Source organism: Cololabis saira, chromosome 9, assembly GCF_033807715.1.
Source record: "Cololabis saira isolate AMF1-May2022 chromosome 9, fColSai1.1, whole genome shotgun sequence".
NCBI classification, from domain to species: Eukaryota; Metazoa; Chordata; class Actinopteri; order Beloniformes; family Belonidae; genus Cololabis; species Cololabis saira.
The window spans coordinates 10,411,774-10,434,251 of record NC_084595.1 but is presented as its reverse complement, the minus strand read 5'-3'; the positions used below and the strand labels follow the sequence as shown (position 1 = coordinate 10,434,251).

The following is a 22,478-nucleotide window of genomic DNA, read 5'->3' as shown; positions in this document are numbered from 1 at the left end:
TGTTAATCACTTGTTAACAGTTAACTCAATACAGTGTTTGTTGCAGCAATTGTGAAGGATTTTGGGGGAACATTTATTTATTTATTGTTGGTGTGTTGTCCAGGTTGGAAAGTGGGAATTCCATTGAAGAGAAACTTCTGAAGAATGGCACAAAGGACCTTATAAGAGAGGTGGCGGCTCAGGGTACTGACTACACCTTGGCTTTCCTCACACAAGTAAGATCAATTAATTGAAGCTGCTTTTTTTTGGTTTACAAAGCATATTTTTGTTCACAAATCAATAGTTTTCATTTAAAATAAATAACCATTTTTGTAGTTTGTTTCAACCAAAGAAATAGAATAACTGAAACTATTTTTTATCCGTGTATAGCGGACAATCCAGGATCTATTTGAGGTGGAGCCGGGTTCAGGGGTGAAGGTGGAGGAGTTTGTGGTTCTTCATCAGGAACCATCGGCCTCAGAAACCATTTCTCCCAAAGTAGCTAGACCCTACATCCAAGCTCTCCATAGTATAAACCTGGATGCCCCGGCAGAAGTGGAGGAACAGCAGCAGCAGCAGCAGCAGCGGGAGGAGGAAGAGGAGGATGGGTTAACTGGCAAAGAGTCGACGGAGAATTCAGAGAGCCAAACTAAAGAGGATCCAGCCCAAATAGAGGAGCTGAATGCAGTCATGGAACAGGTGGCTTTACTTTGTGTATATGGGACTGTTTGGGACTGTGCAAACCTGGTGCTGTTATGCATTTTGAATGATCAGCTCACAAGTAAACATTGGTAAATATAGGTGTGGACAAATGTTGGATGCATTCAGTCCAATCCAGTTACTTATAACACATTCGTTCACAAAAATGCGTCGTGGGCAGCAATGAAGGGCTCCCCACTGACCTGAAGTGTCTGCTGACGAACAGTGGAGTTTTGACAAGGATGTCTGCTCACTTCACGATTTCCAGAGTAATATAATTTGTAAAAACGAGCGTCAAATCTCAGAGGAGATAGCATTGACAGGAAATCTTCAATCTCTCTGGTCCTGTGATGGACTAGTGTCCCGTCCAGGGTGTACCGAGCCTCTAGTCCAGTGACAGCTATGATCATTTCTGAGCCCCCTCCCTTTTCCAGCCGTTGTCCTGAGTAGGATTTGAAGATGCTATGGAAAGTGGAGTTTGGTTCAAGTGAATCTGAAATGGGTTAACATCTGAACGGTTATATACCTCAGACCATGGGTGATAGGAACAGTAGCCCGGTTAACGTTGTGTCATCTGACTGAGGAATGTACCGTAAGCTACCTGTTTTTTTGAATGTCAAATGCTGAGGATCTGATCATAAGTCATATCTGGAGTTACATATTGTGACTTAAAGTATTTGGACCATTTTTTATGTGACCTGATTATCCAGGGTACAAGATAATACCAGCTCGTAGCAGATACTTTGGAAACTAGTAAAAATGAGACTATAAGGGGGGGTCTACATATGAAATGCAGTTTTTTCTCTGTTAATGAGTTTTTTTTTATTCACTTATTGCATTAACAGCTAACTCCTATTGAAAGATATGCCCTGCATTACCTGGAGTACCTGCACATCAGCGATGATGAGGCAGCACTGAAGGTAAGACGTGTGGGTTTCTTGTTTATTCTTTAAATAGACTTAATTGGCAATATCCTGTTTTTATTGTATCAGGACATTAAAAAAGAAAAAAAAACAACCTAGTCCTTCACCAGCCTTGAAGTCTGATAAACACAGCTTACTTGGATTTTCTTTTTTAACTAAGCAACAAAGGAGTCTGTATAAAACTACACAGTTTGTGTTCACATAGGAATTGATATCACAAGTAGCAGTCATCTGCTGCTGATCACATATACTTGATTAATTGATCATCAGCAATTGGGAGCACCTATATTAAGGCCACGTTTACACGTAGCCGGGTATTTACAAAAACGGATATTTTCCCCTCTACGTTTTCAAAAAAATCCTCGTTTACACGGACCCGCATGAAAACGCTCTTAACGCCATGCCAGCCAATCAGAATCCTGGAAAAACATCAACAAATGACACGTGTGTAACTTCCAGTTAAGGCTGATTCATGGTTCCGCGTTACATTAACGCAGAGCCTACGGCGTAGGGTACGCGGCGACGCGCACGTACTTTGCGCGTCGCCGCGTACCCTACGCCGTCGATTTAACGCGGAACCATAATTCAGGCTTCATGCTGCTGGCTGACGCGCTCACAGGCTTGAATGAGCAGGAGGCTGGACGGGGGGGGGGGGGGAGTTACTTTTAAGTGTGACTTTAGAATATTAAACAGGTAAAATACAAGAAAATATTGACGGTGGCCAAACTAATTGTAAACACAGGTCGCACACATGACGCTGGTGAGTTTCTGGTGCATAATGTGACGTTCTGAAGCTTAAATCTCCGTTTTCCTCCGTTTAGACGCAAACGGGAAAACGGAGTTTTTGAAAATCTCCACTTTGGCCGGAGTTTTCAGAAATGATCGTTTTTGGTGACTTTGACCGCCGTTTCCGTGTAAACGAACGGCCAAAACGCATGAAAACGCCTCCGTTTTTGTAAATACCCGGCTACGTGTAAACGGGGCCTAAAGCAGGTATTTTGCCAGTAGGCTGATCTGAGGCATCAGATCAATCTGCAGTGGGAAAAGATCATTCACAAGTGTTAAACATTGAAGACAGTTGCCAGTCGTCCCACAGTTGACTCTACTGGGGATGTCGGCAGGTTTTATCCAACATAACTCTGGTGTAGACTCTTGGGCGTCCAGGTTGTGGTAACTCTCCAAGGCTTGAGCACACTGGATCCTCTGATCAACCATCTTCAAGAACTAAATAAAAGGAAGTCCATTTGCCTTGAAGCCCAACATTGGAGTATTGAAGAGATTGAAATAAAGAGTTACATCTCAAACTACATAGTCCTCAGTGTGTTAAATGTTAAATTTAAACCAGAAAGAGGCTAGCTTGGAAGGGCCATCAGGAGAAAAACTCTTGTCTTCTTAACAATTTGTCTAGATTTGTTCAACAAGTTGCATCTGAGGAAACATTTTTAACAAGTATCTCCAAACGGATGAGCTCCAAATGGAGACATCTGGCCACAGTAACACAACGATGAACTGAAGCAGCGTTGTAGATGAACTGGCCTCTTTGATGCACCTGTTTTACAATACTTAATTTTATTTTTAAATTACTATATTATTTGTCATATATTTGTATTTGCCTAATTCTGATACATGCTAAGGACCAGATTGTTATATTTTCAGTTGTAATGTGTAAAACTTTGCTTGTTTGTCCACACAAAACTGTATTTACAGAGATACTGCCGAATCACTTAGAAGCTCAATCTGTTATTACTTTACTTACTAAGTTTGACAGACTGATTCATGTTTTGATCATACTCGTCAGGAGCAGTTGGAGTGTGCTAAGAGAGGCTGGGAGCTGCAGCAGTTGCAGAAGCTGAAGGAGGAGGAGGAGGAGCGCCTGACAACCGAGGGAGAAGAAGATCTCTTCACCTACACCAGAGAGGATGCTTACAACATGGTGAGTACGCACTGTGATCTTTGTTAATCAGGCAGAGCTGATGTGTGGACGGTTGGAGCTGTTGGTGTTTCTAACCTTTCCTCTGTCCTTCAACAGGAATATGTCTTCGATGCAGGGACTGGTCATACAGAAATAATGCCGGTAAGTAACCAAATATGGCAGGATTAAAAGGAAATACCTTAGCTAGAAATATATTTTATGAGTCTTGAGGGCTATCAGCTCTTACAAGATGTACTTGTCCCGCACAAATCACTGTGCTGTTGAGATTTTTTATTTTTTTTATTTTCAAATAGCGTCGCAGGGTATTAAAAATGAAAACTAACACTGAGCAGCATAATTTAACTGCTTTTGCATGGCCGATATGATAGTTCATTTTGTTGTATTAGATATATTTTACATTTTTTATATTTGATTTAATCTTCACTTTGTACAACCAAAAGAATTACTAGTGTAAAAAAAAAAAAAAGAGACGTTTCAATAGTTGTTGCCACTATGATCGAGCAACAGTTCTGGACCTTCGGAGAGCAAGAAACCACAACGTGTCATAAACATTGATCAACTCGAAGCCTGTGGTCAGTTACCGTACATAAAAAAGAACACTATTTGTAAAAAGCAGCATAAAAATAAACTCATTATTCAAATGTTTTAATTCAATAAATCAATTACACTCATATTTCAAATCACACAAAAAAAAGAGTGCATCCCTCAAGAAAAGGATTCAGTAGACTTATGCCTGAGCAAACAAGATTTATTTTCAATTTTACCACGGTCTGTGTGAATACCTGATTCTGATTGGCTGGCAGGTGTAGGTTATAACTTACCTAGAAAACAAGTTTGGTCAAATTGCCTGATAGCTTTAATATCATTGCGCTGGATCAACTGCCAGGTGGCAACCACGGCAACGGAGATTCAGAGAAGAAGAGCCGGCTACCGCAGGACGGCGACACGAGTGATTTTGTAATTTCTTTTAATTTATTTGGTGAATTTAACAATTTTGATGACTGGGATGCAGAAGAGGAGAACAAAGAAACATAGCTGAGCGGAGCTGAGTGGACTAGAAACTGGGTTATGGCTTGTTAAAAAACGTTGTAATTTACCAGGTTACAACGGCTGCAAACGAGAGATTAAATCCGCTCAGCTATGGCTTGTTATAAAACTAATGATTTCAACTGAAAACTCATTAAAGCATGAATAACTGATTTAATATTTATGTTTTTTGGTAAGTGACCGTGGTATAAGTGGGATAATGCCCTTTGACCTCGAAGGGCATTATCCCTTATGTATTTTATAACAAATACATCTATTCAGCATGTTGGTGCAGGAGGATTAAAAATGTATTTTTTCATTATATAGGTATATATCAACTAAAAGATCTAAAATAAAGTGGGTCCTCAACAAAAAGGTGTTTATTTATTACAAAGTGCTATGAATTCCATTACTAGAAGTTTTATTGTCTCTAGAAAACTTTTTACCATTTTCAAACGCTTTTAAATAGAAACATCGAAGCTCTGTGTTGTTTTTGTCCTTGCCACCACCAGCTGCTGCTTCATGTTCTTTTAATACAACTTGAACTTGAGCTGCAGAGTTGCGCTGTCAGTGCTCATTCCATGCCAGCAAAAAAAATATCCCCATTTTCATTACTTTAACTTATCTATTTATTGGGTTTAATTTATTTATTGACCCAATGAAAGTCATGTAATTTTCATGTAAAATCTACCAAGCAAACTACATGTATGTAATTGTTTTGATACAAAATGAACGTCTCCTCTCCTCCGACCGCAGCTTTGGACTCCACCTACGCCACCACAGGATGACAACAGCATTTACATTGATTCTGTGATGATGCTGATGTATGACACCACACCGATGCCCGAGTCCAAACTGCCTCCAATCTACATCCGCAAGGAGCACAAGAGGCTCAAGATGGACCCGTCAGGTAAAGGACTTCCTCTGTCATCCGTACACCAACAGTTCTTCACTGTTTGTGATTCCATATTTGGATACATGCACATAAACTAAGAAGAATATTTAATCCTAGACAGATTTCCCAGTTTCAGGGAGGGAATTTCTGTGACGCAGTGTGATGAGGAAAAAGTGTTTCCCATAGTTGATGAAAACAAAACTGCTGAGAACCTCAGAATATAGCCTTGGCCGACTACAGGTGCACACTACTACTCTGCCCAAACAAAGATTAGCGATGGGAACACCAATGTTTTGTCTACTAGAATGAATCATCCTCTACGCTTTAATATCAGTATGCTAAATTCTGTTTTGTATTTTATGGCTTGCAGATACAGGACTGTCTCAGAAAATTAGAATATTGTGATAAAGTTCTTTATTTTCTGTAATGCAATTAAAAAAACAAAAATGTCATACATTCTGGATTCATTACAAATCAACTGAAATATTGCAAGCCTTTTATTATTTTAATATTGCTGATTATGGCTTACAGTTTAAAATTAAGATTCCCAGAATATTCAAATTTTTTGAGATAGGATATTTGAGTTTTCTTAAGCTGTAAGCCATGATCAGCAATATTAAAATAATAAAAGGCTTGCAATATTTCAGTTGATTTGTAATGAATCCAGAATGTATGACATTTTTGCATTACAGAAAATAAAGGACTTTATCACAATATTCTAATTTTCTGAGACAGTCCTGTATATTTTTAGGTGCTTTGTTTTCCTTTTTTTAATACATTTTTTTTTATAATCCTTACTTTCTGTCCAGCAGCAGCAAGAAAGAAGAAGAAGGGCCATGGGGAGACAGTCATACCTCCACGCTCCCTTTTCGAAAAAGCCAGCATGCTCAAAGTCCGCCGTGAGGGGAAGGACCAGAAAAAGAACTTCTCTCTCAAGCAGCAGGCCCCTTTCGCCAAGCCGTTGCCCTCGCTGGCTAAACCTGCCATTGAGCCCGGTCAGGACAACCCAGAGTGGCTGATCAGTGAGGACTGGGCTCTGCTTCAGGTACTTTACTGTGCAGGATGTTCTTTCTGTTCACGCCTGTAGCACCCTATAATGTAATAATTTCCTGAAAATGTAATTATGCCTGAAAATGTAATAAAATTTGCACTTAACTCAATCGAAAATCTAATAAAACCCAATAATGTAATAACTTCACCAATAATATAATAAAATATCCTGACGGATATTGTAATAACATTTTTACAGATAATGTAATACCTTATTACGTTATTGGGAATTTATATATATATATATATATATATATATATATATATATACATACAGTATATGTCAAGTATTACATTATCAGTTTTGAGGAAAAAAAGACCCACCTAAAAATGTAATAAATTCCCAATAACATAATACGGTATTACATTATCGGTAAAAATGTTATTACAATATCAGTCAGGATATTTTATTACATTATTCGTGAAGTTATTACATTATTGGATTTTATTACATTTTCGAATGAGTTAAGTGCAAATTTTATTACATTTTCAGGAAATTATTACATTATAGGGTGCTACAGGCGCCACAGGTGGAAACGGAAACATTTACCTAAGTGTCACTGATGAAACTAATATTAATTGTCACACCTCGGTTCATCCACTAGGCTGTGAAGCAGCTGCTGGAGTTGCCTCTGAACTTGACAATCGTGTCTCCTGCACACACGCCCAACTGGGATCTGGTGAGCGACGTGGTGAACTCCTGCAGCCGCATTTACCGCTCCCCTAAACAGTGCCGCAGCCGCTACGAAAATGTCATCATTCCCAGAGAGGAGGGCAAGGTACTGAATACGGGATTACCCCACCGAGTCAAAAGATATTCACTGTCTCTTCAGCGTCTGAGTCTTTCATCTCGTTTTTTCAGTTGGTGTATGAGGCAAACCCTAAGAAGAAAACCAAGAGCATATACAAGGTACCCTGTTGTTGTTGTTGTTTAAATGTGATTTTTCTCTTGAATGCGTTGTCTCACTTTTGTTTACTCTCACGTCTATTTGTGGATTTCTACATTCAGTCAAAGAACAGCCGCCCTCTACGGACCTCTCAGATCTACACGCAGGATGACAACGCATCTCAGATTCAACTATACAACAGTCGCTTTGAACTCATGAAAATAATTGCCAGCAAGAGGAGCCCACCCATCAAACCACTGTACGTACTCTGTTGTGCGTTCACAATAGACGCGTTTCCACCAGCAGGAGTTCAGGGTAAAGCTGGGCATACACTGCGATATTTTAAATCGTTTGAGTCAGCCCCATCTCACACTGCACGACTGGATCGCTGAGTTCAAAAGTTCACGGCCCACGATTTATGGTCTCACACTGCACGACCCGATGCGACCCGTCTGCTCACACTATACAATCATAATCCTCACGGCGGACTTCTCTGTACTGGAACTGCAACGTCAAAAAGAAGTGGAAGAGGAGGAGGAACCCCGAAGTGGGAGACACCGAAGATGCTCAGCAAAAACAAACGCGCTGCCTTAAACCTGAATTATGGTTCCGCGTTAAATCGACAGCGTACCCTACGCCGTAGGCTCTGCATTGGTGTAACGCAGAACCATAAATCAGGCTTTAGCAATTTGTGCCATTCTGTGTGGCGATAAATGAAAAAAGATTAGACAACGCCGTGATTGGACAAAGAATTGGCTGGGCAGACGTGGGAAATGCAGTCTTTTTTTCTACTATTAAAACATGATTTGTAATGTGAATTTGCAACACTTTAAACTACAAATAATAGTTTTTGACGTGACATCAGAGATTGCGCATGCTCTCTGCAAAAGGATGAGGCAAATCGGCTCGTAGCTGCTTCAACTGTGCGATTCCTTCACGAGGAGCGACCAGGATTTCAAACATGCTTGATTTTTTTGCGAGCACACAATTCGTGATCGGGAGCTCGTCGTGAGGTGTTAATGTCTCGTCGTTACCCCACGTTTACTGCACGAGGCACGACCAACGATTGGGTCGAAATCCGTCCCGATCCAAAAAATAGTTGCACGACTGGAAAATCGGCTCAAAACGAGCCAATAATCACAGTGTATGCCCGGCTTAAATCTGCCAGATAAGAACCTCTAACGGGGCCGGCGTATTTCCACTACAGTGTAGCGCCACACAAGAACCTTTGACTGAAAAATAGCACAGCCGACCACCAGGTGGCCGTAACATGCATTTTTTGCAGTTTCTAAACGGCCAGCAGCATAAAACAAGACAGAAAAGAAGAATGCAGCAGAGAAAGAAACACGTAAACAACGGACACTACTTGTGTTTTAGTTGTTTTTTAAACATACACTGCGGTCGTAGCGATGGGGGAGTAAAAGAAACCTGCCACGGACCTCATTATTGGTGTTATATGGCAACAAGATTTTTCATGTAATTTCCAACTTCATCAAATGTATTCATAGCAAAAGGTCTCTGGTCCAAATGCGCAAATGATTTGTGATCACATGATTGATGTGAGGCCGCCTGCCAGGAGGTTCCCGTTGATCAACCTGGGTACATCTCATATGTACCGGGCCATTTTTCACCCCTTGAAGGTTCCTGAAGCCACTTTTACTGGGCCGTTCCTGGTAATGGAGATAAGCACAAAAGGCCTGACTCCTCAAAAAATCTATGTAGGACTCCTGCTGGTGGAAACGCCCCTAATGAACATCTCATTGTCGCCGAGGGGATATTTTCTGAATGAGGAGGACTAGTAAAGGACCAAAACAACTTTTTCAATGCCCTGGGTGCACGTTCTGAATTTAAATTGAAATACTTTCTGTTCCTGACTATATGCATTAATCCTTCTTGTGATGTTGCACATCACATCAGCCAAATCCTAGCTGAAAACCCAGCAACCACACAATCATTTTCTGTCATTCAGATCGTATTTGTTCATTTTAACGTGTTTACTCTACTTCCAGGCTGGGAATGAATCCATTTCAGAAGAACCCCAAGCACGCATCAGTCTTGGCAGAAAGGTTTGTTCAGTTCTTCCATGATTGTATTTTTGAAATCTCAACCTTAAGCCCAAATGTAAAGAAATATATTTTCTTCTCTCCAGTGGGATCAGCTACGACAAGCCCCTACCTCCCATTCAGGTGGCGTCTCAACGTGCTGAAAGGATTGCCAAAGAAAAAAAGGTGAATTTCAGCAATGCATATAATAATAATAATAATAATAATAATACATTTTATTTGTTAGGCGCCTTTCATGGCACTCAAGGTCACCGTACAACAATAAAAATATAAAAACACAATTTAAACAGAAAACAGCACAGTTTGCAGCAGAACAAAAAGCGACTTGAATATTAATTGTGACATTTCAAAAAGATAATCCAACATATGTAGGAATATAGATTCATACATACATTTGTGGCCATTTTTTTCTGCTTTTCAGATCTAGTGTCACCACGTTAACACTTTTGATAAAAGTAATATGTACGTTTTGATGTATGACACGCCTGGGATGCACATTACGGTTCATGCCGCATTAATTGATGGAAAAATGCACATATAATAATTTAGGGCTGGGGAATTTATATCATCTTGTGTATTCTATTCACAAATTTGTGAAGTTTTCTTACAGGCCTTATTCAGGAGACGGAATAGTTAACATGTGATATTGATGAAAATATGTAAGATGGACAACAGCATTGGGGGATCAATAGTTAACTTTACAGTGTCTAACTATTTTTAAGCTGTATTTTGCATTGTGACTTGTGCTCCCACAGCAACAACTTTCAAAGACCTTAACTATATGAAAGAGCGCTGACATGAAATTTCTACCAAAAAAACATTTGCAACCCACTGATTTAAAAAAAAAAAAAAAAAATTGATGAGGGTTTGAAAGTTTTGAGAGGAAAAAAAAGATGTGTTAAAGAGATAAGATATATTTATACAAAAGCTGTATAGTATAAGCATTGACAGAAAATCAACACGTTTCATGCAATAAGCTGTTCTGTTCAAGTACAGCTTAAACGCAGAAGTTAAACGTGGGTATCCGTGACCTGCGTTCTCAGACGGTTTTGCCTCCAGTGTTGTTTTTTTTTTGTATTTTTATATTTTAAACCACAAAAAGAGGGGTATACCTTAGATACATAGAACACAAAACCCCCACAACTCAACTTCCAAAACAAAAAGTTAAAGTCCATACATACCAAAACATATTTCATAGTGCTATCATCATGCCAAATATACTAACCAAAAATTCTACTCACTGCACTAATTGAAAATACCAGATAGTACTACCATATCTGTTCTATCAATGACTCTGAAATAATAATTAAATAGTTAAATAATATTCCTACCCTACTGCCTCCAGTGTTTTTGAAGTGCGTGTGTGTTTGTGTTTGCAGGCCCTTGCAGAGCAGCAGAAGGCCCAGCAGTTGGCCCAGCAGGCGGGAGCTTCCCAAGCCGGGGCTGCTCCCGGTCAGAACCAAGCTCCTGCTGCCGGCCAAGCTCCGGTCCCTCAGGCCGCGGCCGTGCCGGGAGCGACTGCTGTGCCTAACGCAGCAGTGCTGGTGAGAATGAAAACATCCCCCACCACTTTACTTTCACATACACACGGACGCTAAATCATTTCACTTGGAGAAAGCTTTAAACAGCGGCTTTGTTTTTCCAGGCCGGAGCTATCAAAAATGCCACTGTAGGCACAACAATTCAGGCTGGTATGTTGACATCACCTGCTTAAAATCACACTGCAGATGGTGTTTCAGTCGTTAATTTGTTTTTCTTTGTTTTTGATAGCCACTGTAGGGGGGAATGTAATTGTGAACACAGTAGCTGGAGTTCCTCCAAGTCCCTTCCAGGCTAACAAACGCCTGGCATCTCCAGTCATATCAGCAACTCTCTCTGTGAGTTATTGTCACTTCTCAGATCTCATCTGGAGTTCATCTTTATTGATACAGCTCTGGCATGAATCACTAAACTTTGAAGACTCAACCATCTTTGCTGCATTGAGTTAATTGTTGTGATTGCCGTTGATGCAGCCTGCAGGCACAGCTGGAGCCCAGGTGGTCCACGCACAACAGAGGGCTGTCACCGCTACTCCAGGATCAGCTGAAGTGGTCGCCATAGCTACGGGTCAGGGTGTGAGGGCTGTGACCCCAGCGACTGCATCTGCTGTGGTTTCTACTGCTCTGAGCCCCGTGCAGTCACAGACCCGACCCCTCGTCCCTCAGGTCACGCCAGGTACTCACGTTAACCAGGGCCTTGTTTGATTGTTATTTTAATGCTCATTATACCACGGACTGTGTGAATACTCGATTCTGATTGGCTGGCAGGTGTACATTAAAAGTGATAACCTACAGGACTGTCTCAGACAATTAGAATATTGTGATTTTCTGTAATGCAATTACAAAATGAAAAATGTCATACATTCTGGATTCATCACAAATCAACTGAAATATTGCAAGCCTTTTATTATTTTAATATTGCTGATCATGGCTTACAGCTTAAGAAAACTCAAATATCCTATCTCAAAAAATGTGAATATTCTGGGAATCTTAATCTTAAACTGTAAGCCATAATCAGCAATATTAAAATAATAAAAGGCTTGCAATATTTCAGTTGATTAGTAATGAATCCAGAATGTATGACTTTTTTTTAAATTATTATTGCATTACAGAAAATAAAGAAATTTATCACAATATTCTAATTTTCTGATACAGTCCTGTACACATAGAAAACAAGTTTGGGCAAATTGCCTGATAACTTTAATATCATTGCGCTGGATCAGCTGCCAGGTGGTAACCACGGCAACGGAGATTCAGAGAAGAAGAGCCGGCTACCGCAGGACGACGACATGAGTGATTTTGTAATTTCTTTTAGTTTATTTGGTGAATTTAACAATTTTGATGACTGGACTGCAGAAGAGGAGAGAAAAGAAAATAGCCGAGCGGAGCTGAGCGGACTAGAATATCTCCCGTTGCTAAGTCGTATCTCAGGTCCGTCCTAGTTACTGGAGAAGTCAACACTGTATCCGTTGCATAAGGACCTTATGGGACGGTAGTGATTGTTCCAGGTATTAGTCAGACCCTCAGGTGTTACCAAGGAAACTGAGTTATGGCTTGTTAAAAAACTTTGTAACTTACCAGGTTCCAACGGCTGCAGACGAGAGATTAAATAGTCCGCTCAGCCGCTCAGCTGCATTGAGTTATAAAACTAATGATTTCAACTGAAAACACATGAAAGCATGAATAACTTATTTAATATTTATGTTTTTTGGAAAATGACCGTGGTATAAGCGGGATAATGCCCGACGATCCCTTACTGTATTTGAAGATTTCACTAATCGGCTGTCCACCTTCCAGCCACAGGGGGGCCACAGAAGTCTCTGACGCCGGCTCACCTGCAGATGTTACGACAGCAGCAGCTGCAGCAGCAACAGCAACAAGCTACTTCTCCTCAGATTAAAGCTATCGGCAAACCCCAGGTACAATAGTAGCACCTTTACACGGGAAAATGATACAAATTACAGTGACACTTGGAGAAAATGTCCTTGAACTTTCGCTCTACTTAGTACCATTAACTGAGATATTAATATGGTTGCCGTTCTTTCATTTAATCACAGTGCGTTGTATTGTAAGTAGTGTTGTCCCGATCGATCGGGCCCGATCACGGCATTTTCAAAACATCGGAATCGGCCAAAAAAGTATCGGGACATACCTAGTTATTAATGTTTTTAATATATATTAAGTCGTTTTATATATCGTTGCATTTAACGAAGTAAGTGAAACTAACATGGTTTACATGTTTGAATTGTGAAATGTTATACATGTTCATGTTCATTAAGCTGCTACTATTCATTTCATTCATTCAGAATGTTGCACTAAGGTTAAGCCAAAAAGTATTTTAATTTTCTTGTGTTTGTGAGTTTGACTGGACGTCATTCAACTACCTCTTTTTAAGTTAAATGTATTTGTTTTTGTTATTGCACTATTCTGCACTTTTTGTTTCACTTTACAATTTCATGTTTTTACATTTTGTGGCACCAGTGCTGATAAGCTTTGTTGAAATATATGTCCCTGTTGTTCTCCAATGGACAATAAAAGAAACTTGGGATAATTTAGTTTTAGTCTTTTTTTTTTTTTTTTAATTAATTCCCAAAATGTATCTGATCCGGAAAAAGTATCGGAAATGTATCGATAGCCAAAAAAAGTGATCGCATCGGGAAAAATCGGGATCGGCAGAAACTCAAACTCAAGTGATCGGGATCGGATCTGGAGCTAAAAAATCCTGATCGGGACAACCCTAATTGTAAGGTGCCTGAAACAATCTGATGTATTTCACAGATGCAGATGCAGAAACAGAAGTTGCAGCTCCAGCAGCAGCAGCAGCAGGTAGCTGCAGCAGTGGCAGCTGCAGCAGGTCAGCAGGCTGCAGGGGCCCAGGGTGCTCAGGTGCAGCCGGCACAGGCAGCCAGTCCTCAGCTGGCAGCAGTGGCAGCAGCCAGACCCGGGACTGTGCTGACTGGCACCCCGGTGAACACCCTGCAGGTGGCCCGACTGGTGAGATCACACAAGAGAATCTCTCACATGAAAGCAATGCAAATCTGGTTTCCAGTCACATGAATACAAATTCTGATACAGGGTTTCCACCAGTCCCCTTGTGTTAGAACAATGTTTAAAGTGACACCTACAATATAAATGATGTTCCACTCTCATTCATGTTCATCGCAGCATTATCCTGCTAAAGCTTTCACCCCCATGGGCCAAAAGGTGGTGTTAAATTTAATGAAAAATGTCTGAAAAGCAGATTTGCATTGTTTGAAACCAGTTCAAAGAGGCGAATGCGCCGCTCACTGTGGCCTTTGCTAAACATTCTTCAAACGTGATAAATAGTGAAGTACCGAATGTTCGGTTACCAAAATTGTTCGGCCGAAAATAGCAAAAAAAACACTTTCGGTGTTCGGTAGAATAAGTGGGGAAAAAAACGAACAATTAATGACGAACAGCAAACAGCGTGGAGTGAGGGGCGTGGTTTTAAATGCAGCAAACATGTCAGCATGTCAGCTCATTACTTGGATGTAGGGAATAAGCAGAGGACACGAGAAATGATCCAGGCTGAGTTGGATTTGGGAAAGCCACTTGGTGACGGAGACGGTCACGGGACGCACAGTGCAGGAGATCGGGGAGAGAGCGCAGAGAAATGGCCCGCACTACCGATGCGGTGGAGAACCCTCACTGTCTGATATGTTTGAAGAGATCATAACCCAGATTTTTACAATTATACAAGGCTTCAAATTGCGGAGATCAGCCCCACCGCGACCCGATTAACTGGATTTGAACGGGAGAAAATGAAAAAAGATTATGATAAAAAATACAATAAGTACAGTAAGACAAATTGTGACTGGCGGGTATTTCACTGCACATTTATTTGATTTATACAATGGTGAAAAAATTGGCAAAATAAATGAAAAACTGCGAAGAAACCATTGTTAGGTATTATTCAGTATTCGGCCAAGTGTTTATTATTAGTTTCGGTTTTGGCCACAAAGTTTCATTTCGGTGCATCACTAGTGAGAAACGAAGCAGCAGCAGAATCCAGACACGCAGCAGTTCTGTTTACTTCCTGCTTTATGTGCTGTTACGCTACGCATTGACACAAATGCCACATGGGGGCATTTTCATAATCGACATGATCAGTTATGTCAGGGGTCGGCAACCCAAAATGTTGAAATAGCCATATTGGACCAAAAACACAAAAAACAAATATGTCTGGAGCCGCAAAAAATGAAAAGTCTTGTATAAGCCTTAGAATGAAGGCAAATGGCAAAATGTTGAGAAAAAAGTCGAAATGTTGAGAAAAAAGTCGAATTGTTGAGAAGAAAGTCGAAATGTTGAAATTAATGTTGAAGTAAAATCTCGAGAAAAAAGTGGAAATGTTGAGAAAAAAGTGGAAATGTTGAGAAAAAAGTGGAAATGTCCAGAAAAAAAAGGCGAAATGTAAAGAAAAAAGTCAAAATGTTGAGATTAAAAAGGAAAGGAATAAGGAAGAAAAAAGGAAAAAAAGAAGAAAAAATAGAAAATAAAGAGGAAAAAAAGAAGAAGAAAAAAAGGTCAAACATTTTTGAAAAAGCTCCAGGAGCCACTAGGGCGGCGCTAAAGAGCCGGGGGTTGCCGACCCCTGAGTTATGTTAACTAATTGCGGAAGTCTTTTGGACAAAACTCTACTTTATCAATCCTTTTGGGAGGTTCCCTCGGGGAAATTGACAAGTGACAGTCCCTTGTAGCCGTGTGTGTCTCTTCAACTAGTCTCCAAGATAGTCCAGTGTTGTAACAACGTTGTAAGTCCATTGCATTCAAAGCATCTTCGTCACTTGTCCTTGGTCATAGACGCTCAAGGTGTTCAGTTGTGTGTGTGTGCATCTTATTGATTGTGCGCCACCTTTCACACTAATTGTTTCCTCTCCCAGACGCGCGTGCCCACCCAGGGCCAGATTCAGGCCCAGGCAGCACAAACGGCTCAGGTGACGCTCACGAAGCCTCCGGTGGTGTCTGTGCCGGCTGTGGTCTCTTCGGCTGGAGTCACAACGCTGCCGGTGACGGTAGCCGGCATCAGTGTGGCCATTGGTCAGGCCCAGAAAGCAGGTGTGTGCTTCATTTCTTCATCAGGGACGCTTTTCTTTGTTTTACTCCAGAGCAGTTGACTATACTTTTAATAATGTGTATTTTTGTTGTACAAGGCGGCATTAATTTGAATCCAGATTAAAACATACAACAGCATTTGTTCTTTGTTTTGTTGGTGTAATTTTTACTCAATATCTCATAATTGCTACCAAAAGCATTATTGTTATTAGTTTAGATTGTCCTTTATTTCTCCCTCAGTGGGGAAATTTTCTTTGTGCAGCAGCAGTACACACAAGACACACATGCAGCGAAAGAGTAAAAAAAGTAATAAATATATAATTACAAAATAAAAACTTATATTCATTGGAATGAAAATAAAAGTAGTGCAGTACCGGAAAGAAAGAGAAAGTGCAAAAAAAGCAGGTAGGATGTTTATGAGATAGACAAATATTGCACATCTTGTTGTTATTGTCTGTTGCTATGGACAATAACAACAATGCTTATGATCCTCATGTACTGAAACTCTTTGTTTGTTTTGTCGTCTTCTCAGGTGGCCCTGTGCTGTCATCGCCCTTCCAAGTCCAGCAGATCCTTCAGATGAAGAAGCAGCAGCAGGCGGCAGCTGCAGCGCAGCAGAAAGCAGGGCAGACGCAGCAAGGACCGACCAGCGTGCAGCAGAAAGTAAGCTCACCGCTCCTGCTGCTGCCAAACGTATCCACGTCAGGAGTAGGGCTGCAACTAACGACTATTTTAATAGTCGACTAGTCACCGACTATTTAAATGATTAGTCGACTAATTGGATAATTAGTAATTTTTTTTAAATTTAGTATGAGGTTGCTTTAATTATGTGGCGAATTATAATAAACACAAGAAAGATGGTACTAGAGCCCTGCTATACTGTTTTCTTCATCCTGCTCCCGCAAAACTCTGAGAATTCATGCCTGCACGGCGCACTATAATAGAGATGCATTGATTTAGTGTCTTCTCCCGTCCCGCAAGAGAAAAGTCCAGACAAATCTATCTGATTTAATGTTAACATGATCATTGTGGAGCTTGAAGGATAATTGACAGTTCATAGGCACCTGACTTAAAGTTAGATGCAAATCCATCATAGTCTTCATCACACAAGCTATTTCGCCTTTCGGGCTGCATCAATTATGTGATTGAGGTTATAGCGACGAGCGTAGGCTGAGTGGCTCAAATAATACTAATAAATAACATAAAATAAACAAAGTTAACGAATGAAACAAATTAATTTAACAAATGAAAATAGGCTTAATATCTTACCAAGTCGAGTCCGTTTCGTTCAACTGTCCGACGTGCTCTCTCTTCAAATGCTCATGTATTACCGACGTGCTCCCGTGATAAGTAAGGTCGGCTTTGCAAACCTTGCAAGTAATCTTTTTATTCGCCGTATCGAGGCTAAAATGCTCCCGAACTTTTTTTCAGTTTTATTACGCGCAGCTGCTACAGGACGCCGTCATTTTTGTTTACCCGCTACAACTCGGCAGAGATTGTATTGAAGTGAGAGTGAAAGTGAAAAAACTTGTCTGGCAACAATTGTCGACAAATTTGATTATCGATTTTTGTGGACAACATCGACGAATCGTTGCAGCCCTAGTCAGGAGTCAGTGATCAGCCTGCCTGCAGTCACACAGCCAGGATCTGCACGTCTCCGTATACCTGCACCCCAGTTACACCACCGTGGTCCCAATTAGAGGGCTGGATTGGGCTCAGCAAGACCCAACACAAATCTGGCGGGAGCGGGCAGTTTGAACTTTGCTGCGGCTAAAAAAAACACTGCGGGATCGGGATGTAGTCTAGCGACAAGATGGAAATCAATGACGGGGAAAAGAACCTCAAACAAGGTCTTTACTAAACAAAGACAAAGCAAAGCAAGTCAGACATTTGGAGAAACTGCGTTTGGTGTCTGTGGAGCATCTTGGAAGAGAGACGCGGGATTGGGACGGCAGTCGGTCAGCAACATTGACTGCGTTTACATGCATCAATAACCCTTTTAAAACCTGAATATTGGCCCGAATTTGCACGGCCATGTAAACACCAATAACCCCTTTGAATAACCCGAATTTGCTCATATTCGGGTTTTTAAAAACCCGAATATGACCCCTGGGTTACTCCTTTTAAAACACGAATATTGGGTCATGTAAACGCCAAACGGAATATCCCCATCAAACGGAACATGAATTTGTTTTCTGCGCATGCTCTGTTCACAAGGAATCCTGGTCTTTTGAGTCCAGGAAGTTCTTATAAACACGGAGAAAAACAAGACCAGGAGGAGACTAATCACTTCATAAATGTAATGAAGGATATGAACATTTTGGCATTTGTAGACGGTAGAAAGTACGGGGATAGCGAGATTTACAAGAAGGTGAGCGAAAAGTTGCGCGAAGCAGCATTTGTTTTGAATTTGGATACAGGAAGGAGAAGCGGAAATGACGGTATTTGCGTCATCACGTTCTCCGCGCGTCGCTGTTTTGATCCAGATATCCCAAATGATTAATTACCATGTAAACGGAATATTCCGAATGTTTCAGTAACTGGAATATTAGCAATAACCTGAATTTTGACTGCATGTAAACGTAGTCATTCTCTCCCTCCACAGCAATATAATGGCCAAGAGATTCATTTGTTAAATTAATTTGTTTCGTTCGTTAACTTTGTTTATTAGTGTTATTTGAGTCACTCACAGCTACTCTCGTTGCTATAACCTCAATCACATAACTGATGCGTGAGCGAAAGGGGAAGTAGCTTGTGGCTGATGACAATGATGGATTTGCATCTAACTTTCAGTCAGGTGACCTATGAACTGTCAACTATCCATCAAGCTCCACAATGATCATGTTAACATTAAATCAGATAGATTTGTCAAGGACATTTCTCTTGCGGGACGGGAGAAGACACAATTCTCAGAGTTTTGCGGATGTAAACACTGCGGATGTGGGCGGGAGTGGAACAGAGGGCGGTAATGGTCAGAAATTGGTCGGGAGCAGGATGAAGAAAACAGTCCCGTGCAGGGCTCTAGTCCGAATATTCATCTCAAGCTGTTTCACATCCTGATATTGTAATGATTTCTCTTAGATCGGCACCCAGCAGGTGACGGTGCAAGCAGCCCAGCCGTCCCAGCAGCAGCAGAAAGTTACCTACGCCACCACCCAACTCCAGCCAGGAATCAAGACCCAGTTCTTCACTACATCCATCGCCCAGGCCCAGAAGCCCACTGGAGCGCAGCCCATTCAGGTCGGTCATCGGTGGAAGAAGCACGTTTTCAGAAAGCGTTTGTGTGATGCTTAGCAATCGTCTTGTGTACTGCTCTTATCAGGTGGCTAAACTCCCACAAATCGTGCAGCAGCAGTCGGCCGTGGCTAATATTCAGCAGATTGTGTCGTCTCCTCAGCAGGTAAGGGCTTCACTGTTGCCTCAACTTTAACATTTGGTGTCTAGCTATCACTTAAACTTGAATAACTGGTCTGAAATATTCCTATACAGGACTGTCTCAGAAAATTAAAATAAAGAACTTTATCACAATATTCTATGTAATACAATTTAAAAAAAAAAAAAAAAAAAAAAAAAAAATACATTCTGGATTCATTACAAATCAACTGAAATATTGCAAGCCTTTTATTATTTTAATATTGCTGATTATGGCTTACAGTTTAAGATTAAGATTCCCAGAATATTCTAATTTTTTGAGATAGGATATTTGAGTTTTCTTAAGCTGTAAGCCATGATCAGCAATATTAAAATAATAAAAGGCTTGCAATATTTCAGTTGATTTGTAATGAATCCAGAATGTATGACATTTTTGTTTTTGTAATTGCATTACAGAAAATTACAATATTCTTTAGTATACAGGACTGTCTCAGAAAATTAGAATAAACAATGTCTACGGGCAGGGCCGGCGCAAGGGGTGTGCGAACCGTGCGACCGCACGGGGCCTAGCGCTATGGGCCGGTTAATCAGATAGATTGGGTACGAGTTCAGCCTTGTTATTTCTTTAAATACCCCCTCTACACTTTCACTTAGGTATAATTACATGTTTGAGTCTTGTCAGAGGCTTAAAATAGTCTTTTATAATGACGTAGGTTTATTGGCCCAAGTGCTAATATTAATAGCCATTTTGCTGCAGACGTGTACTCCTTAGTAACTGGAGGCTCCTGCTATTAGTGTTGTTCTGGGGCCTCATTTATAAAAGAGGGGGAAATTACCCCGTCAGATCACGCTTCCACATAGACATCAACATTTATCTATGTGGAAGCGTGATCTGACGGGGCATTTTCATTCTGACTTCCTGCTGTTAAATCGTCTATTTGCATGAAAAAGCCTTTGAAAAAAAAGAAACAGATTAAAGAAACGGGATCGTACGTTAGTATTTTTTGCCGAGGTGTCGTAAATCATTTCATCCTACGGGTAGGACGATTCGCGGAGGTAGGACAACTCAGCAGAACACCGGCTTGGGTGTACATGGATCTATAAGTCTGATATTTGATGACATTAAAAGTATGACATGAATCTGGCTTCATTTCACCACCTCACCGCCTGCGTTGCCAGTTCCCCATATCTTCAAAAATGTTCTTGCGCTAGGGTCAGGGTTGGCTTAAAGATTTTTTTTTTTAGATCCCAACCTTTGCGCATCTTTCAAGCCCTGTTTTGTGCGCAAGCAAGCTTTATAAATGAGGCCCCTGGTCCTTAGTGACAGTTTACACTCCTTACCATCTAATAAAAGGCCTACGGTTGATTTAACTCCTCTAAAAAACTGAATTGGAAAATTGCAATAAGTGCATCTCCAGGGATGTTTGTCAGTTCTGATGTGATCAGTATCCTCTTTAAAACTGTGAGCGTCTTTATGGGCAGCGTTTCTGAAGGAGTAGCAGCTGATGGCGGCAACGAACAGATTGAAAGACTCTGCGTTTGTTTTCAGATCCAGACTCAGACGGTGACGCTGACCCAGCCGGCCACGACTGCTGCTCAGGTGCAGATGATTTCCGGGGGGACGGCGACGGCGCAGGTGGTCCAACAGAAGATCCTCCAGCAGCAGGTGGTGACGGCGGCCGCCTCCCCGCAGATCCACACGCCGCCTCCACACAGCCCCGCCCAGCAGCCGGCGGCGGCGGCGTCAGAGTCCCCGGCGGCGCCGCCCGCTCAGGCCCAGCAGGCCAGCAAGAGCCAGGCCCGCCAGGGCGGCATCAGGGCCAAAACCCCCGCCAAGCCCAGCGGGGGGAGCGCTTAGCGCCGCACACTAATCCGTTTACCGAGGGGTTTCCTGCTGTGCAGATGTACAGTGACGGGGTTGTTACACACACGGCAGCGTCGGCTGATAACTAGCCGACTCCTTAACCAAACCACCCGTTTCTAATCAACATTATCTAAGATCTGAAAGCCAAGCGGAGCTGAACGATTTCAACCGTCAGTGTTTCTTTGTGGGATCCAGAGCTGCGTCTCACTGTCGACGTTCTTTCCGCAGTTTAAGACGTGGTGTGTTTTTTGGGATGACTTCAACATATAGTGATTTAACTTTTCCCCAGTCTGTCATACCACAGTCACGCCTTTTATACGATTATCTAACTTCTGCCAGAGGCTGATGTTTAAGACTCATTTGGTATCGTTGAGTGAGCGCTCCATTACAGTAAGTGTATTCGTAAACAGCTACTTTTATGTCTGGTTCTCTTGTTGTCTAGATAACTGAATGGAAAGTAATGCACGTTCCTTTAGTCATGGTTTTTTTCCCCCCTTCAGTAAATACACTGTAAACATGTACTTTAGTATTTTGTGTTTTCTCATAATTTTTTTATTGACGTCAAAAGGAAAAAAAAAAATGTAAATATCTACAAAAACATTTGTACTTGTAAAGTAGTTGTGTTTTCATTGGATTTTTCAGCCTAATTGTAATAAAGTGTTTTGTTTTTATACACAATTTCATTTTTTTTCCATTCATTAAAATGTTGTAAGTACTTTTGAAATTGCGTGAGTTCTTAAAAACAAATCCTTGCTCTTTTTATTCCAGCATATGCTTTCGTTCATGCGGCTTCAACAAAAGAGGTGTGAGATGAACCTTGGGTTTGGATTTTATTAGCTACTCTTAAAATCCGGATTTGCATTTGATATTTTATGTAAATGTGATTTCGTTGTAAATCACCATCAGTCGCAGCGTCTGGCTTCTGTGAATGCCGTGGTATTTGGTGCCGGTGTCGTGCCAAAACGTGATTACCTGCCAGAATCTGATTTGTGGCCGTAGGAGCGCGCACAGCAGCCCGTTGAGCGATAGCTAAAACGTAAGATTTTCAGATTATGAAACTCAAGAATGAGATTAAGTCATATTTTGGCCTTCAATCAATTTTTGGCAGGTGAAAATGCCTATTTTGTGTTGTAATGGTCCTTTGGAAGAGTTAAAAGCAATCATGTGAGCTCTAGT

General features: G+C 41.1%; 1 protein-coding gene across 6 annotated transcripts in view; it reads left to right on the top strand.

Moving 5' to 3' along the window:
- Positions 1-21,980, top strand: part of ep400 (E1A binding protein p400) — a 57,085-nt gene extending 35,105 nt beyond the window's left edge. For 4 of the 6 annotated variants that reach the window (XM_061730431.1, XM_061730432.1, XM_061730426.1 and 1 more), the window contains 23 exons: positions 104-215; positions 370-678; positions 1,524-1,598; positions 3,400-3,534; positions 3,631-3,675; positions 5,317-5,470; positions 6,265-6,500; positions 7,111-7,284; positions 7,368-7,415; positions 7,515-7,651; positions 9,402-9,458; positions 9,542-9,620; positions 10,835-10,999; positions 11,101-11,146; positions 11,226-11,332; positions 11,468-11,669; positions 12,791-12,912; positions 13,772-13,987; positions 15,895-16,069; positions 16,599-16,729; positions 19,148-19,306; positions 19,389-19,466; positions 20,988-21,980. In XM_061730431.1, the coding sequence (XP_061586415.1) occupies positions 104-215; positions 370-678; positions 1,524-1,598; positions 3,400-3,534; positions 3,631-3,675; positions 5,317-5,470; positions 6,265-6,500; positions 7,111-7,284; positions 7,368-7,415; positions 7,515-7,651; positions 9,402-9,458; positions 9,542-9,620; positions 10,835-10,999; positions 11,101-11,146; positions 11,226-11,332; positions 11,468-11,669; positions 12,791-12,912; positions 13,772-13,987; positions 15,895-16,069; positions 16,599-16,729; positions 19,148-19,306; positions 19,389-19,466; positions 20,988-21,296 (3,271 nt within the window). In that variant the 3' untranslated portion in view covers positions 21,297-21,980. The remainder of the gene's footprint in view (positions 1-103; positions 216-369; positions 679-1,523; positions 1,599-3,399; positions 3,535-3,630; positions 3,676-5,316; positions 5,471-6,264; positions 6,501-7,110; positions 7,285-7,367; positions 7,416-7,514; positions 7,652-9,401; positions 9,459-9,541; positions 9,621-10,834; positions 11,000-11,100; positions 11,147-11,225; positions 11,333-11,467; positions 11,670-12,790; positions 12,913-13,771; positions 13,988-15,894; positions 16,070-16,598; positions 16,730-19,147; positions 19,307-19,388; positions 19,467-20,987) is intronic. The other 2 variants (XM_061730429.1, XM_061730430.1) reach the window with 2 other exon arrangements.
- Positions 21,981-22,478: the final 498 nt, after the last annotated feature.